General features: G+C 39.9%; 1 protein-coding gene across 2 annotated transcripts; it reads right to left on the reverse strand.

Moving 5' to 3' along the window:
• Positions 1-1511: 1511 nt before the first annotated feature.
• Positions 1512-17580, reverse strand: LOC135502050 (uncharacterized). 2 transcript variants are annotated; one of them, XM_064794533.1, is made up of 9 exons: positions 17490-17580; positions 13023-13358; positions 11132-11331; positions 10166-10418; positions 9882-9965; positions 6967-7074; positions 6302-6424; positions 5140-5276; positions 1512-4454 (listed from the first exon to the last, which is right to left on the reverse strand). In XM_064794533.1, exons 4-9 carry the CDS (start codon positions 10182-10184, stop codon positions 3933-3935), a joined length of 993 nt encoding a protein of 330 aa, XP_064650603.1. In that variant the 5' UTR covers positions 10185-10418; positions 11132-11331; positions 13023-13358; positions 17490-17580; the 3' UTR covers positions 1512-3932. The 2 variants fall into 2 exon arrangements, with proteins under 2 accessions (XP_064650603.1, XP_064650604.1); XM_064794534.1 differs by lacking the exon at positions 9882-9965.
• Between the last annotated feature and the right edge of the window lie 1911 nt (positions 17581-19491).

Genomic DNA, 19491 nt, shown 5'->3' on the forward strand with positions numbered 1-19491 from the left:
CCCTTGCTGCGTGACGTCATCTTCACAAGCAACAATATGGCGGAGTTCCGGACACCAGGTTGGATCATTCTTTGACGAAAACGGAATATATATACCTTTCAAATCGTATTTAATTTGTTTAATTTTGAAACCTTTTAGAATAGAAATTAATACCTCGCTGTCGGTCATTGGTTGTATAATCAAGACCGCTCGGGTAGACTGAAAATGCAGTCCAAAACCCGAGGCGCTTCGCCGAGGGTTTTGGACGTAATTTTCAGTCTACCCGAGCGGTCTTGATTATACAACCAATGACCGCCAGCTCGGTATTAATTCCTTAAGCAAAGAATTCCTGTTCTATGGTACTCGACGTGGATTTCCTGGTAGATATTTCTAGAGGATAACTTGAACTCATCGGTTAATTGGGTTTTTTTTGTGTAGCTAAATAGAGTTTGTGTAGCTCGATGACTAATTTAGGGTACAATTTATGTATATTTCTACCATATCTGCCAAAGTTGCCAAGATTATTGCATAGTGCTGTGTTGTGCAGCATGAACACCAGATTAGGCAGATATGAGATAGCAAGCACTTGGTACAACGTGCTCTATAGAGTGACTTAAAAATGCAATAAGAGAAGGCAGACTGTCCGCTATGGTTACCTGTGTCACTGTCATGACTGTACAAGTGTAACCATAGCGGACAGTCATGATAGTGCATCTACCAGGAAATCCACGCCAAGAACAGGAATTATTCACTGTTGACTCTGCATTAGTTGTCATCAAATTTGTTATTGTCGTCAGCTAGCGCTGTGGTAACCATAGTGGACAGTGCCTTGCAAATCCCCACACTGGGTTCTGGCACAGCTTAGTCACATGTGACACCCCTCTACCAGAGCCTAAGTTGAGGTAGGTGATCAGTTGACGAGTGAGTTATGCTAAACTGAGAAGTGTAAAGAAAACATATTCTCGCCAACATTTCAGCAAATGGTAAAATAACATCGGTATAATTTAGCGTGCTTATAATTCTACCAAAGACCAGTCGGACATATCATGTATCCGTAGTAATACACTCACCAGATAAATTGCATAAAACTCTACTGATATGTAACACATTTACTGCATATCACCCCAGAGAATCAAAATCCGGAACTCCGGGCATTACGTGCCAAATCCTGATTCCGAGTCGTCTCGTATTTCGGAATTCTGAGTCCCACTGTTGGTCGTCCAGGAAAACAGTGCTCCTTTCCTTCAAAGACGCGATGAAAATCTTATTCAACTTGTGCATTCGGATCTTGGGATCTTGCGGAGCACGTTAGTTGAAGTTTCATATCAAAGGTTGCATCTGATAGGCATATGATAACATGAATAAGGGAAAAGCTTTTGTTTTTCTTGTTTGCTTATTGATCTTTTGCTTCGTCACAATGTCTTAGTAAAGAATGTACTTGAAATCACAATATAATTGGTTCAAAAATCTCCAATAGAAAAAATAAATAAAGACAATCATTTCTAAAAATAAAACATTTATTTCATCACAAATTGTGCATCTTTTCTATTCAAAACTTGTACCGCTACTTAGAAAAAGTCTAAGATAAAGAAGAGAAGGGCACTGAAACCCACATATTTACATGTAGCCTACATACATAAAACTACCAATGCACATCAAAGTTTCTTGATCATATTTTATACACAAAAAATCTTTGTCATAGTTAGCTACACAATCAATACACAGCAGCACGTTTTTAAAATTGGATATTTTCAAGTGACTGTTTTGAAATTCATACACACAGGCCATTCCCAATCGTGGAAACGTTTAAGGCTACTTTTCTATTTTCACTTTGTTTGGACATGTTTGTTGTCAATAGAACAAAGCCGTCATCAGGAATGCAAACAAATAGATAATGAAACCACTTAAATCTGTATGAGCCCCTATTTGATGATCAAATTTGGTAACGAATAGATAGAAAGAAGATTTTTGATGTGGGAGAAAGTATACTTGCACGGATGATAAACAAACATTTTATTCATAGGGCCTGATGGATGAACTAACTAAACAGTAATAAGACATTTGAACACATCTTGGATAAAGTGGATTACACATCACTTGGAAAATTTTAACGACACTAGGATGCATAAAAAATCACAGAATCTGTGATTTACTATTTTCTTTATTTACCATAAACGGATATATTTTAGCGGATAAACATTTTCACAGTGGTCAACTTTTCTGAACCGATTCCTCTACGGCTTGCCCAAACAGATTTTTATTTTCGCGATGTTTCATGATTTTTATGGCAATATTTATTCGTGAACATATTTCCGTGTACGATATATAGTCACATGGTATATATGGTCATTCCACTTTACTGCTGCCATTAATTCGCCGTTGACAAAGTGGGCAACATGGGTCGGTGAAATAAAGTTGATGTCCAGAATGCCATCTTTATAATGTCATTTGCATCAAAGATTATGTACAGAGATTCATATTTACAAATACTAGATATACAGTCCCAATCACAATTGACATCCCCGAGTCTGTGTATGTAATGCGCAGTGTATCCGCAACCTACACACAACCTGAGTGTAGGTTGCATGAATGCTCCGAGTAGGTCTAGCTGACTTCTCCATGAGCTGTCTGGCTCAACTTACCTGCACCATTTCCCAAATGTTGGATTGCTGTATGTTGTGTTTGCCTACGTGTCGCTTTTTTTCCTTTTGCTTTTAGAATGCGACCCTTGTCTTCCTTGGTTTCGGGGGTATACGCAACTTCCACACAACCTGAGCATAGGTTTCATGAAAGCTCCGACCACATCGAGGTGACCTTTACTTGAGCTGTGTGCAACTTGCATGCACCTTCTGCCAAGTTGGATTGCGGAATTTTACGCCCTAACATAAGGAAAGTGATGTGCACATAACCAGAGTGTAAGCAGCTGGCGGCACTAAAGTGCAGGTTCTGCGCAGCCTGCGCAAAACAGGGTGTGTTAATTGTGACTAGGACTGTATAAAACAATATATTAATCTCAATATATCAGGTTTGGCTCTTGGGTAATAAAGTAAATTTAATTAATAACTCTATATCATAAAATATTGACAGTTCATGTACAGAGATTCATTTTCATGAACATGATGAATAGTAAAGGTTTGGCTCTTGGGTAATAAAGAAAATTTAATTAATAACTCTATATCATAAAATATCGACAGTTCATATACAGAGATTCATTTTCATGAACCATGATGAATAGTAAAGGTATTTTATCATACCTCATCTTAGAAGCAATTTTATGATACTGTTAACCACAATACAATACAATCAGCGATAGATAAATGGCCATCGTATGGCGATAGCAAATCGAAAATGATGAAAAAGTGACACTGACAGCGTGGTTTGTGTTTACATAATATGTGTGATTCTAATCTCCACAAAGATTCAAGATTCAAATAAGTTTATTCTACCTAAAATCATGTACTCAGATACAAAATAGATATGAGGAGTAAAATAAACTTGTGCAAGTGCGAGATCTAAACTATATTGCAACCGAAAATACAATGTAAAAATTGTCTGTGATGACAGAGTATACCGGTATAATGAGGAGAGTTCCTACAAGCGCCATCTGTAGCTGGGCCCAGTAAACGTTATAACCCAGCTTTTTTTGTCCACACCATGCCCAAAGCCGGGCAAAATTTTGATCCTGGGCAAAAGATGGGTCTGACCCTCTAATCATTGCCGGGTTAAAATAGCCCGGCAATCCAGGTTTTAGTGTACACGTACTTTATGGACGGTCGTTTAGACACAAGCTACATAATTTCTTCATTTGAATAATGTCCTTCTCGCTCTGGCATCGCAACCAAGACTAGGACACTTGGTTTTACACCTTTCAAAGGATGAGGCTCCAAAGTAGATTTGGTGTGTCATTCATTTTGCAATGAAAAAATATGATTGCTAAATTTTGTATGAAATAATTACAGATTGTAATCAAAGACCTCTTTGTTGCAGTAAGGGCAGAACGCAACAGATTTCTTCATCAATTCAGTGGCGCATGATTTACAAACTACTTCATGGAGACAGGGTGTGAGGTACCCAAGGATTGGATTTTCCAAACACACCATGCAGAGTGTCTGGAAGTCTGTCACTGGTATCCTACACACTGGGCAGTTTGCTTGTGTGTTTTCAGCTTTATCTTGCATGCTCTTGGCGCAAGAATTGCAAACAGCCACGTGTTTGCAGGGTTTGAAATAAACTTGTACAGGATTCTTACAGCAAATCGTACAAATCTTCGCATTCCGGTGTTGTGCTCCAGGAAGGATATTGTCATATTCAGTTTCTTTTTTACGTTGATGTGGCGGAACGTTTTCATAATCCTTCTGGATGTTCGGATGAGCGACTTTGGTGTTGGTTGGAGCAGTTGCCTGTCCTTCATCTGGTGGAGGTGTTCTTGAGTCAGTCGTTTCAGGGATGTTACTAAAACTTGGGTTTTCTTGCTCCTAGAGAAAGGAATAATATGATCATTGATTTTGATAGCATCACACAGTCATCATTTAATATTCTTCAGCATGACAATTCACACTCCTTAATCAAATAAGAAGAAGGGTAACTATTCCTCTGTGCCGCGTGCTGTATCTGCCATAGAGGGATATTTCAGTTGGGTGGCAAGGCTTTCCAACTTCTTCTTACCACAGCTTCTCCCTGAAGAAAGTCCTCACTATTAGGAGATAATGACATAAAAACTCGCATTTCATGCATTATTTAGCCCCAATATGGAAGTTTTGAAGCTGAAATAGACATAAATTGAGGTCTCCTCAAGTGGTCTTGATTAGACAACCAAGGAACTACTGTAAGGTGTCAATAATTTCTTTTCTAAAACGACTCAAAGCTAATTTTTGCCACCAAATCAGAACCAAGCGTTCCGTGGTTGTAACATCAATGACTGCTGGGAGAAAAGCACGGCCTAACATATTTTCTGTTACATTCACTGACATCCTGTCCTGTGGCAGTGGTCTTTCATAATGAGCAAATTTGTAGTTCTGTTACAATCAACTGCTTGTCCTCAATCTCACTACATACCCTGCCAGCAATCTTTATCGAATCCATCAATCAAAAAAGGCCTTTCCATGCATTTTCTGGGACCAAGGCACAATTATTTCAGGCAGAATGAGATAAAATACTGACCTTAACCATATGATTTCCTTTTGGTGCTTTTGTCTTTTTTAACCAACATAGGAATAGAATGCTGACAAAGATGGCGAAAATAGCCAAAATAATGACTATAATAATGCCGACCAAAGTACCCACTGGAGGGGGCAGTGCTGAAAAAGAGGGTTTGAAAATTTATTACACTGTGCAGGACTGCACAAAATAGGTTCTTCCATTATTGCTTTGTAAAAATGCCTGTTTCATGATAAAAAAGGTAATAACTGCTCCTCTGTTATAAAATTCCCACAAAAATAGTTACACATTAACCAGATATACCCTTTTTGATCACAAGATTGTCCAATGCTGAGAGCAGTTTTTTAGTCTATCATGTGACTGAAACAGCTTTCTTAATTTGTTCAGGTGCACCATCCAAAGGATGTTCACATTTTTCCACTTTAGCACCCGAACGAATTCATAGAACATGTAGGAACAGAAATGATTTTTCTAAAGTTTGAATTTCCTGCTCTTGTATAATTGCAAAAGTTGTGGGTTCAGACCCACTTCAGGTCACCACTGGCAAAACACTTTGATTTTTTTTGATCATTTTTTTCACTTGTAAGCTTATGTCATATTTTCTTTGTTTTGAAAAAATTTGGTTGGTTGCCATCTTTGAAATATTCTTTAAGGCCATTTTAAAGCTGGATGTTGCCAAAGTGACTACATTTTTATGGTTATTGTTTCTTATATTCTCCAATACCTATCACCCAGGCTCTTAAATTTCACTGGTAAGTTGCACATTTTGTCATTATTTGTCCAGGAGTCTCAGGATGTCAACAAAATCGAGGTTGAAAGTGACCTACCTACAAATACATGCTGAAAATACACTGACCCATGTATTTCAGCAGAGTGCCTAGGCCCTTGGGCCTTTTGTTTAATTGAACTTCTTTCTCTCGTGAATTAGCTAGATATGCATTCTAGAAGACCTTTTTTGCATTCAGACTTTCTTGAGGCACAAGCTAGGCAGTTAGCCTGTTTTGGGCAATGAAGTTAGCTGTCCTATAGAGTTTGCCATAGAGGTCCAGAGCTTTTATTGTGAGGGTGGTGTCCTCTAGCCAATATTTTGTAGTATGATCATCTAAAAATGTCTGTGGAAAAATTGTATGCAAAAAATAGCCATGACATAAAAATTGTTACCTACCTTTGCGGGTGAAGCCTTGGGTGCAAATGCCTCCCGAGACAAGAGCTACAACAAGAACCACTATCATCTCCACTATAAGCAAAGCTATGAAGATACATTTCGTGTTTATTTGCTTCTTGGCATCTGGAAAAATCAATGCAGAGAATAAGTTTGGTATATGTCATGTCCCTGTCCTCCCCTCTTGAAGTTGCCAAAGAAAAGATCTCTGGCCATGGTTTTGGTTGGTTTGAATGGGAGTTTTAAAAATCCATGAGAGGTGGTTGAAATTTTCGTGCTGAACATGGTGGTTTCATTCTACAGAATTATCATAATTGGCGTCACAGACCTAGTTGCTCCATACTTGCACTGCTGGAAGTGGCAGTGATAGACTGTTCGGAGCAATCAAAAACAAGAGGTCTGGAGTTTGTTCCTGTCCTATCTTCTTTGGTGGTGGCAAAGGCCTTATGAAACTTTTGGGAGGAAGAGGGAAGAAAAGGGGTGATTAATCGAGTTCCAAACATGTTCCTGTTGCTGTGTCTTCTGCCGAAAAAAATTGGCGCTGGTGCAGTGGTCTCATTTTTGACTGATATGTCTCATTGCATCACTACATTAATTCCGCTGTTTGATGTGCAGAAACATTGTGGGAACATGTTTGCTTGGAGCTGGAAGATCACCGCATAAGTTACCTTTTTGTTTCAGACATCCCATGGCTATAGCGAACACAAGGCAGATGAAAACGAAGATGCCGGCCCCGATTAGGACAAAATCTAATTCATAATTTTCACAATAACTGGCTGAAAAAAGGAAAGGATAGTTTGAGAAATCAGGTGCTGGGCCCCATTGCTCAATCATCGGTGCCAAGCACTGTAGTTTTATCCTCCATTCAGATTATCTAAAGGTTGTATTTGGACTACAACAGGATGTCATTTATGATAAAGTAAAGATTTTGAACCAGTAGTATAAAAAAAACCCATTGTAGTTAAATCTTTGACAAAGCATCATAACTTGCAATACATGTTTTTTGTGGTTGGGATTATGGATTTAAGATGAGCAACAAGTACCGCAGATGAATTTGAGGTAAGTGGCCCCCTCTAAGTCAACCCAAGAACAAGAAAATAAAGCATCAATTTGAACTTCTTAAGAATCTGGACAACTACAGGCAATTGGACATTGGCTTGTCTCTTTGTATGCATGTACTCTTGGTCACACCCAAGTTTTCTCTTGGTTATAATGCCCTTAATACTTCCCTTAATAATGATGATTGTATGGAGAACTATAAACGCAGCGTAGGGCAACAATCATTTTCACAGGCTTTAGTGGTGATGCGTTAGCCTCATTATCATCAAATACGCTTTCCGTCATTGGCTGACATTACGCGCGTCACAAGGCATCTCCATGCCACCCTATCATTTGCCAGTTCGGTCACGTGATCTATGTCAAAGTTTATGTTGATAGTAGCGAGGTCTGTTTTTATTTGGCTCATCCACGTGGTTCTTGGTTTGCCTCTGGGTCTTCTTGTCGGCTTTTAGAATTCATCTATGGCTTGTTTTGCTGGTGTTCCCTCTGGTAGTCTCAGGAGGTGTCCAAGCTAGTTCAGTCTTCTTCTTTTTACATCTTGGCTCCATGGGTGGGTTTTGGTTGTTTGGTACAGTTCTTGGTTTGATATTCTGTCTGCTCTTTTGACATTAATTCTTCTTCTCAGGAGGGTTCTTTGGAAGGTGTCGATTTTGTTTCCCAGTAGTTTCGTGAGGGTCCAGAGTTCACTGTTGTAAAGAAAGATGCTGGTGATGAAAGTTCTGAAGATGTTCATTTTGATTCTGGTTGTGGCTCTTGGGTTGGTGAAGTATTTGGATAGGGTGTTGAAGGCGTCCATGGCTAGGCCTTTTCTTCTCTTTATATCCTTTCCATGTCAAGGTGGCTTCCCAGGTATTTGCTTTTTTCCATTCTTCGTCTCCTGTTCGGCTGATGGTAAATTCTTCTGTTTTCTCTAGGTTGACATGGAGGTTTCTCTTCTTTAGTTTTGGTGGGATGTTTTCTTTGACGTAGCTTCTGATTCCTTTACTTGTTGTGACCCATCCTATATCGTCTGCATACTGTTGATCAATGTTGAGTTTCTTTGGCTGGGTTTGGTTGGTGATAGTTATGGTCTTGGAGATGTGGAGGGGTAATCTCTGGCTGTGGATTGGCTCTGTGATAGTTGTGATCAAGGAGGTGTGGAGGGTTCGGTGGTCTGGCTTCTTGGATGGACTTTGCTAAATACATTGTGAAGAGAATGGAGCTGGCGCAGTCTCCTTGTGGTGTTCCTATATTGGTTTTGAAATTTTCTCCGAAAGTTTTCCCGCATCTGACTTTTATTTGGACATCTCGTAGGAGTAGATCAAACATATGGACCTCGTCTTCTTCTAGTACTTCTCCTAGGTCTTTGATTAGATCTGCTCGTCTCACTGTATCGAAGGCAATGTAGCCTCATTGCAATAAGAAATATCCTTTCCTTTTCTATATGCGCGGTACTGCTTTTCAAGATGGTGGCAACTTACTAGTACCAGAGGTGTTGTAAGGAAGGAAGTCAGCGCCTCTAGTGTCAAGATTGATAGATCTACATGTATGTCACTTTTCTGCCAAAAATACACCCTCCAGCTGTTTATCAGTTCTGAGACAATACCACCATTGAATATTCATAGGTTGGAGGGTCCAGGCCTATCAATTAGACGAGTGCATGTTTTTAACTCTCAAGTACATATTTGGAGAGGTATTGAAAAAATATATGCTGTGGCAAGTCTACAGATATAAAGAAATTATTTGATGAAAAAATTAATTTCGAATTTTGCTAATTTGGTATTAGGGGCATGTTTTGAGATTTTTCTGCCAGTTGGCTGAAAAGGAATGTAGGTAATAAAGGCACTGGAAAAAAAGGTACGGAAAAAAAGGCACTAGGTAAAAAAGGCACTGGAGAAAAAGGCACTGAAAAAAAGGCACTAGGAAAAAAAGGCACTAGGAAAAAAGGCACTAGGTAAAAAAGGCACTGGAAAAAAGGCACCAGGAAATCACTATACTAGGTAAAAAAAGGCACAAGGAAAAATGGCACCAGAAAACGGAATAGCCTATTTTCAGTACCCTCCGAACAGAAAAACTAGCTTGGATAGGCAGGGAATCCTTATAAAAAATGATACAAAGATCATCCGATTTGGTCGAGTAGTTTAATCAAATTGGATTCAGGGTTCCCTCACCAATAACCTATTTCTACAAGATACAATAGTTTATCACAAGAGTGTCAAAAAGTAAGCGACGACGCTTAGACATGATGTCATGAAATCACCCCCGGAGCTCACCCATGTGAACTAAAACGGGTTGGGGAAGGTTTGCAGGTTTTTATCTAGAGAAAAAAACTAACAAAAAAACACATACCATATAGAAATGCATGGGGGGGCACCCCATATGAATTTTGGGCCGAGGTGAATTTTTCACCTAGAGATTTCCTGGTGCCTTTTTTTCCAGTGCCTTTTTTACCTAGTATAGTGATTTCCTGGTGCCTTTTTTTCCAGTGCCTTTTTTACCTAGTGCCTTTTTTTCCTAGTGCCTTTTTTTCCAGTGCCTTTTTTACCTGGTGCCTTTTTTTCTGTACCATTTTTTGCAGTGCCTTTTTTTCCAGTGCCATTTTTTCCAGTGCCTTTATTACCGTCTACCGCTGAAAAGAGTGGAAATATCAATGTCTGTCCAATTGTCGATTATCAAAAAGTTTCTGTGGTCAACTACCAGTTTACTTTTCACCATTTACTGCCCGACTGTCCGGAATATCATCAGATTTTTCAACTCCTAGTGATCATGCTAGGATTAAGGGGCCTAGTTGGTCACCACTTCTGTGATTGTAGCTTGTGTAAAACTGACCTTTGCAGGAGATGCTCATAATTGTGGTGAACTCCTCCGGCTTTTTCTCCTCCACCTCATCGATGTAAAAATTGTATGTTTTGTCTATCTCCGCAGTCGGGCACTTGAATTCTACATTGGCAAAAGATCCGAAGACATTTCTGTACCGATACGTCACGCTTCCTTTGCCAGTGTAGCATCCAATAGGCGTCTTGGTAGAATCTTGAGTTCCATTTACAGATAGGCTTGGCAAAGGGTCGCTTGAGCCAGGGTGCTGCAATAAGATTCGTGGTAGGGGAGTTTTGACGAAGACGAATCAGTTTTAAAAATCAACTCTTTCAATATAATTGACATAAGTTACAGGCACATTCGAAATTACTTCATTATAACACCTTATGACATTTCTAGTGGAGGTAATTTTGATTTGCCAACATTATTATTAGCAAGTTGTGTTCGTACACTACATAGACAGTGTACATATATTTAATTAGTTGTAGCAATTGATTGAGCAACTACACACCAAGCTTTATTCTCTGTATTTTGAGCACAATGGGACAGACAACTCAATGCACTGCAATTAATGTTGCAATAAGGTATCTTGGCATAATGATGCGCAGTGAAGATAATAAACAAAATATTCGGTTTAAATTAGGGGAGCAGAGGACATTAAATTCATTCCACCCTTTAATTAACTGAATACAGTGTCTAATTATGTTAATAAATTTCGCAAACTTCTCAACTGTTATGCCTAATTGACTACCTATGTTAACACGGGAAGCCATCGTTTTTGTATACTGTCCCTAATTGCGAGGTGATTGGATCAAAAAGTCACTATGGCCGCCTCCGTAATTCGGAGTAGAGAGGTGTCAGCGTCACTGAGGTTTTGGCTAAAAAAAAATCACGACTGAACGGACGTGTCCATAATGGGGAGGTGTTTACCTGGCAGAGGTGTCCGCAAGGGGACATTCTACTGTATACATTACTTACATCTGTACTGGTTCCATACCATTTTCCTTGGAAAGTCCTGTTGACTTCTGGCCAAGTGCAGTTGCAGTCCAGGCCAATTTTGAAATTGAGAGGTGTATTTGCTTGAAGAGGATAGCTTTTATTTGTCTTCAAGTAATTGAGAACTACTGGAGATGTCGTCGTATTTGTTTGGCGGACATTTTCTCGTTTATTGCAGGGGCCTAAAAAAATTAATAGAATATTAGGATGAAAGCCAAGGTTTTGTGTATTGCCAGAGATTTGGAAATATGCAACAATATTCAAAAAGGAACGTTTTGCCCTAAAATGTGTATTACCTTCTATGTGCATTGCCATTGCTTGAGTGCCTTCGGGTATTAGCGTGCAAAAAGAATGCAAGAGAAAAAAGCATGGATACCATTGTGCGTTCTCACCAAAAACGTCCCGCTGGCCCTAATGCAGATTTGTCATATTAGGGCCGTTTAGACGCTTTCCAAAAAGACCGCATAAGACCGCATTCCGCTCTGATCCGATCGAACCCCATTCCAGACCGGACGTGGTCTCATTTTTATAATGTAACCGTTTAGACGCTCAACAGCAATGAGGACTGATGTGGACTAATTTCTTTTGGTTCCACCAATAATCCGCAGGATGTCGCGGTGGCGTCACCGATTTAGCGCCACAATGCGGGTTATAATGCTACTAGGCAAGCTCGTTCTTATGGTAGCTGCTGTCTAGCTTCCGCTGAATGGATTGATCGCTCCAAATATGTATGAGATCGAAAACAACCGTGTCCGTGAACATATCCTTCACCATATTGGAATAATGAAAATAAGCCAAGAGAAAATACTATGAAACTGACAATCCAAACGACATTAATTCCCGCGAAAATCCACGGGTTTATAATCAAAGGAAGTATTGCCGAAGTACCAAATCCAATATGCATGCGTGTAGGTAAAAAAAATTAGTCCAGATAAGACCGCATTAGGCCCGATCACGTTTAGACGACCAAATTTGATCCGGATGAATCAGGATTAGCCCTGATGGAACCGGCAAAAGAGGTGGACCACTTGAAGACCCGATGGGACCACATGAGACCCGACCGGTTTGCGTTTACACCAGGGAAATTTAGACCGCATTCGGATTTGATCGGATCTCATCGGGCCTTTTTTCTGTCGTCTAAACGGCCCTACTGGTAGGGTATATGCTTTGGTCATTCTCCTTGCAAATCAGTTATCTCAAATGAAAATTGGTATTGCTTATCCTCCCGTATTTTTGGAATTGATATTCGGCTTGCTGCAGGGGGATGGCATTGCTGGCCAGTTACATAACTATACTTGCTAACAGCAATGAATATTGTGTGTGATCTTGATATTTCCAATCGAAAGGATCTGCCTGGACATTTTAGAATTTACTCATTATCAATCGGTGGTAGAGAAAATTCCATGTTTGCTGCCAAAGTGCAATGGTTATTTCGTGAACCGTTTTAAGTTCACGTTTGCCTTCCAAGTTGCAAAAATTGCAAAAAAGATCAAATGGTCACTAACATTACCCATCACAGAAAATGTTATACACGAGATGCTGTTGCTCATCAACGTGTACAATTTCTGTTACATCCCAGAGCTGACCTCTTTTGAAGAACTCCGTAACTAAACAGGAGTGACTGGCATCAAGAATTGACAGAACTCTGCAAATAAGTAATTTCTATTGCTGCCGGTGCTGAACAGTAAAATAAAGCTTGACAATATAACAATGTTTAATACATTTAGGTCAAGCGACAACCACTTTTTGATTAAAATTTTCATTTTGTCACAGCTCCTTTCTGGTCACAGTGATAGAAATGACTTGTTTACAGAGCGCTTTCATGATTGGCCTTTGGGCCTTAGCCCTCTTGTTTTTAGGCTTAAATGCTTACGTCTAATCCAAACTCTGAATCTTATTCCACCTGTTGAGCATGTACAGTTATAACTCCCTGCATCGTCTTACTCTGCTATCCATGAGATTGTGTAGAGAAGTATCCCTTTCGCATTCTTCCCATAAGATACATTGAATTTAGACTGAAATTTTGGAATTACACCATCATCCTCGGACATCACGGCTTCATCATTCTTCCAGTAGACCACATCCGTTTTTTCGTTGACCGCAGACAAATCACATTTGAGTGTTATCTTTTCCCCAACTGTAACTATATGTTTGGTATCCGCTGTTTGTCCATCTAAATATTTCTCCTGACATGTTGCAGAACAATTTACTGAAAGAAACAAGAAAAGCATTGTATGGTTGTTGGCTTGACTTTTTGTTACAATTGACAGATTATTTCATTAGTACCATTGAAATGACGATCGTATAAAAATTAACCTGTAACATTAAAAAAAACTCCTGCCCATATGCATGTACAGTAGAACCTCTCTATTGAGTACACCTTTGGGACTGACAAGTGCCGTCCTTAATAGAGAGGTGTCCTGATTAGGGAGGTCAATTTGAATGGAAATAACCAATTTGTGACTAAAATGAATGTCCCTAATACAGAGGTTGTCCTTGATAGAGAGGTGTCTGCTGTATCACCAATTTTTATATAAGTTGCCTTCTTTCAACCCCCATGTTGCATTTTTCCAATGGATTGTTATGGTTTTGGGTATCAAAATGAACCTATGCTCTCCCCTTAAAGAATTAAACCATGTATTATTGTAAACCACTAACCTTTGGGGGCATTTTATATTTTGCAGATTTTACGAATAACCTCAATTCACAAATTGGAAAAACTGAAGGAAATTTTGTTATCGCAAATTGCAATAATAAAATGTTGCTTAAATTTGGCATATTACTGTATTAAATGGGTATTTGACGATATATAAAATGCAGAATGTTCACCTTCCCTCAAATGATCTTCCTTGCCCAAAAAGACTGAAATGGGGGATTTAAGAGCCCTTTTTAGCAGGTTTGAGCTTATGAGGTCATGTCTTGTCTGGCATTCGATGTCTGTCGTCGGCATTGTCAGTGTTGTTTGTCAATGATGGTGGCACGTTTGATCACATAAAATTTGTTGTGTTGTTGTCTTCTGACAATATGACTTCACAAACAAAAAAAGGATCATCCTGATTTGACCTACTTTCTGGGCTCTAAGCGGTCACCTGAAAATTATATTTTTTCAGTATCTCATGAACTGTTATAGCAAGAATCATGAAAGATTCACTGCCTTGGATAGATGAGACTTCTTTTTAAGGTCACAGACACCAAACACTAATAAATATTCATCAAAGGTGGCACATTCCGTCACTTTTCGTCCACGACTTTTAAAGTTTTATGCGTAGAGACCTATTAGGCATATCTACATGTTCAAAGAGATAGGTCAATGTGACCTACTTTGCCTGTGTAAGTAGGTCAATAGGTCATAAAATCATATAACGGTCATTTATCCTGAAACCTTCGTTATGTAATCTTCTTTTGTATATCATTGATTTATCTGATCAAGCTTAACATAATACTTGAAAGAATTTGACTTTAACCTACTTTTGTAGGGCACAGAGGTCAAACTCTAAATTTCACTTGTCATTACTTGTCCTAGACTGTTCAAATCTGATATAAGACACCCATTGGTCATCTCTACACACTGACAAGATTTAGGTCAGTGTGAAATACTTTGTTGGGTCAATAGAGTCAGACACATTCAATACATGCGTAACCATAGTGGACGGTCATGACAGTGTTCACAGGTTACCATGGTGAAAATGGTGGTATCAACCAATGTATACCAGCCAAGGGGGGTGCACTGCGGAAACCAGTATGTTCACATTGTGGTCGGTATTCCCTATATTGGCTATCAGTCATGTTCAATGGTTAAGATCATTCAAAGTGAAAGTTCAGTAGAACCTCCCTTAGCGGGGGTCTGTGAAGTTGGCTCCCAGTTCCAAGTTCCCAGTTCCTTATTTGTGCCCATTTTGAAACATGGTATGTTTGGGTACGAATAAGGAACTAGCAAATGGGCTAAGCATTTCCCAGTTCCCAATTCAAATTTCTTTCAAATATTAACCCTCCACAGTCCGATAACTCAACTTGGTGGTTTTAACCCTTTCCTACCAAGCTCCCGATTCAGCTATCAGTGACTTTAACCCTTTCTAAGCCCATTTCCCGGTTCAAAACACCAGCTCCTTATTCGTCTCAACTCATTTTAACCCTTTATAACTCCATTTCCCGATTCATTTACAGTCACTTGAACCCTTTCTAACGCTATTTCCCGGTTCAAAATGCCAACTCCTTATTCGTCTTAACGTATTTTAGCCCTCTATAACTCCATTTCCCGATTCAAATGCTAGCTCCCGATTCAGCTACAAGTCACTTTAACCCTTTCTGACTCCATTTCCTGGTTCAAAATGCCAGCTCCTTATTCGTCTTAACTCATTTTAACACCCTATAAGTCCATTTCCCGATACAAATACTGGCTCCCGATTCAGCTACATGTCACTTTAACCCTTTCTAAGCCCATTTCCCGGTTCAAAAGCCAGCTACTTATTCGTCTTAACTCATTTTAACCCTCTATAACTCCATTTCCCAATTCCCGGAGCCAGCATTTGAATCGGGACATGGACTTATAGAGGGTTAAAATGAGTTAAGACGAATAAGGAACTGGCATTTTGAACTGGGAAATGGAGTCAGAAAGGGTTAAAGTGACTTGCAAATGAATGAAATGGAGTCAGAAAGTGTTAAAGTGACTTGTAGCTGAATCGGGAGCCAGTATTTGAATCGGGAAATGGAGTTATAGAGGGTTAAAATGCGTTAAGATGAATAAGTAGCTGGCTTTTGAACTGGGAAATGGGCTTAGAAAGGGTTAAAGTGACTTGTAGCTGAATTGGGAGCCAGTATTTGAATCGGGAAATGGACTTATAAATGGCCAAAATGCGTTAAGACGAATAAGGAGTTGGCATTTTGAACCGGGAAATAGCGTCAGAAAGGGTTAAAGTGACTGTAAATGAATCGGGAAATGGAGTTATAAAGGGTTAAAATGAGTTAAGACGAATAAGGAGCTGGCTTTTGAACTGGGAAATGGGCTTAGAAAGGGTTAAAGTGACTTGTAGCTGAATTGGGAGCCAGTATTTGAATCGGGAAAGTGACTTATAAATGGCCAAAATGCGTTAAGGCGAATAAGGAGTTGGCATTTTGAACCGGGAAATAGCGTCAGAAAGGGTTAAAGTGACTGTAAATGAATCGGGAAATGGAGTTATAAAGGGTTAAAATGAGTTAAGACGAATAAGGAGCTGGCTTTTGAACTGGGAAATGGGCTTAGAAAGGGTTAAAGTGACTTGTAGCTGAATTGGGAGCCAGTATTTGAATCGGGAAAGTGACTTATAAATGGCCAAAATGCGTTAAGACGAATAAGGAGCTGGTATTTTGAACCGGGAAATGGGTCAGAAAGGGTTAAAGTCACTGATAGTTGAATCGGGAGCTTGGTAGGAAAGGGTTAAAACCACCAAGTTGAGTTATCGGACTGTGTCCAATTCCCTCCCAATTACGAACAGTAGGCAAAAACAATGGTTTCCCACGTGCGCTTGGAGAGTCGAGTAGGCCCGACAGGTGTGATATTTGCGTAATTAATCAACGTAATTACCCCATGGCATTGTGTTTTTGTATCCTAATTAAGCCGACGCATTTGTTTACTCATCTTTTCAACTAATCACATAGGCCTATTGTGTCAATGGACACTCATAAATCCACGGGGTTTTGTCAGTGTTGCGGCGAATATGCGTTAGTAGAGAAATTAGAAAAAATTAACTATTAATCAAAGGTGGCTGATGGACAGAAATTATGGTGTTTTTTCACACATTATGACATGTCGAGGAGATTTTGCAATAAAAGGGGCACCTTTTACTATATTCACTCTCTGAGTTCCAAAGTAGCTCACGTCATTCAACGCAACATCACAAGCAAATACCGATCATCCAACAGGTTTAAAGTTTCTACGCTAGATGTCGTCACAGAGAAAACCAAGACCTGCAAGGCGGGAACTTCAAATCCACCTATCGGACGATTTGGCATAACCTCTCTATTGCGGACACCTGGGCCCAGTCCCATGGGTGTCCACAATAGAGAGGTTGTACTGTACTGGTCTCTTTTCTGGTTAATTATAACTTTTGCTGCTCTTTTACCCACAGAGCAGTATGCAAAAAGACACTGCTAAAATACTGTTTCCCCTGCAGCGCGGTGGATTCCCCTTTTTAATACTTTTGACTATATACACTAAGTCATCTTGCTGTCATCTTTGAACATGTTTGTGACAAGAGTGAGATCCCCACCAACTACAGTATAAAAAAACTCAATAAGGTTGAGCACAAAGTATTCTGCATTTTGATAAGAGGACAGCTGCAGAGGTTACACGAAGTCTACTCACCATTTGGAATCAAAAGCACCAGGCCAACGCCCAGGGTCAACATTCTTACCAAAGACATCTTAGTCGATCTTACGGTTTGTTTCATGTCTGCCTCGCTAGTTGCTAACTTCCTGGTTGGTCTGTTTTTGATTGGTCGGGTGTCGAGGTCAGGTGACATGCCGAGTGTTGACTCGAGCATGCAAGGAGGAAGTGTTATGTAGGACTAGGCCTATGGAGTTAATGTTGTGTATATTGTGCTACCATCTTGGTACATTAGGACTGACTACCTATTGTGTGGACCTCTTGGGGAGTCATGAATAAATCATCGAGCATTCCTGAATTTTGTTGTCTCACAAGACTCGAGAGTAAATTGGGCCAGGTTCCAGTGTGGGGATTCGGACAGTGTCAGCAAAGCACTGTCCACTATGGTTACTGCAGCGCTAGCAGACGACAATAAAAAATTTGAAGAACTCGGCCAGATTGAACAGCAAATAATTCCTGTTCTGTGGTACTCGACGTGGATTTCCTGGTAGATATTTCTAGAGGATCCCCTGCGAAATGAATTTTACCTTAGGTGGATTTTGTTGGAAATAGCTGGAATTTCCAGCTCTTGGCTGGAATAAGCTGACACTTTGAATTTAGAGAGTTTCATCGAAAAGTTATAGCTGGCAAAAGCTGACAAAAACTGGAACTTTATCCATGGGGTGGAAATTCTTGGCATTTTCTGGAACTTTACTTTTCGTAAAAGTTCCAGCGCTGGAAATCTCTGTCACTTTACTATGAGATTGTCAGAGCTGGAATTAGCTGGAAATTTCAAATTCGATGTTTCTGACAATTGTTGGAAAAAGCTGGCATTTGCTGGCATTATGCAAATTGCTATTATGTTATGCAATTCTATCATGTGGTCTTATCACCTGACCTATCCCATGATGCATTACACCTCAGACAGGAACTGGTAGGTTTGAATTTTCAAGTCAAACAAAGAAATCATGTGGGAGCTCTTCTTATTTCTTGATTTTTACCCCGAATTCGATATCAAGATATCCAAAGTTTACACAAATTGAATTGGAACACATAAGGATTCAAATGAATGCAAAAAGGGTAATCTGGACAGGCCTTGAGGTTGTTTTTTTAGCATATGATGAAGCCTGAATCAGTGTATGTGCTGTAAGCCTGTATTATTGTATGCATGATCGTAGACCCGGACGGTATCATAACTGTAAGATTTTGCATGGGAGATGTCCACAGCTCATGACTCATGTAAGTGATGGAGTCAATCAACAGTCGGCTTGCTCCATCATTCTTTTCAAGGTCGTGCAGTGATGTTATTTGGACATCCATTTTGGACGTCAGTCCCCGTCTGTAACCCTGCCCTCCAGACATCAAAGTGACAGAGTGTGCTATGTGTGGTTAACATCATGTTGATGTCACGGTATCCAGTTAAAACGGCACCTCTTTTTTATTTGGCTCACCTTGTGAGCCTATGCGATGATGTGGCGTCCATCGTCGGTGGCGGCCGTATTGTTAGCGCGGCACGTTTCGTAAAGTCTGGACTTAAAATTGGTATAGGCCTACATATGTTCCATGGGCCCTGGGGCAATTCACACCAATCTGGTCAATCCATGATCCTCAAACTTACGAGCCTAATATTACAATGTGAATACTTTGCACTATCTATATTATTAAACGAGAGGCAAAATTTTCCTGTCAGTGATTGTCAATGACGTCATCGTATCAACTGATCACAATTAGCTATGATGTAAATGACGTGCTGTCTCCAGGATGGGCATTGAGCCCTGACGACGCCAGTCGGCATTGACGAGCACTCCAACCCAGGTCATGTGGCAACTTAAACCATCTGCAATGGGGAAGTGTCCGCCTGGCAGAGGTGTCTGCAAGGAGCCTCAGTGAAGCAATAATCTTACGTTTTATATGATAGGGCCTCTTATGCTCGTGTAAGTCCATGGTCAACACACACCAAGAATGATATTTACATTATAACAGTGTGACAAGATTGTGTCAG

Source organism: Lineus longissimus, chromosome 18 (assembly GCF_910592395.1).
Source record: "Lineus longissimus chromosome 18, tnLinLong1.2, whole genome shotgun sequence".
Lineage (NCBI taxonomy): Eukaryota > Metazoa > Nemertea > Pilidiophora > Heteronemertea > Lineidae > Lineus > Lineus longissimus.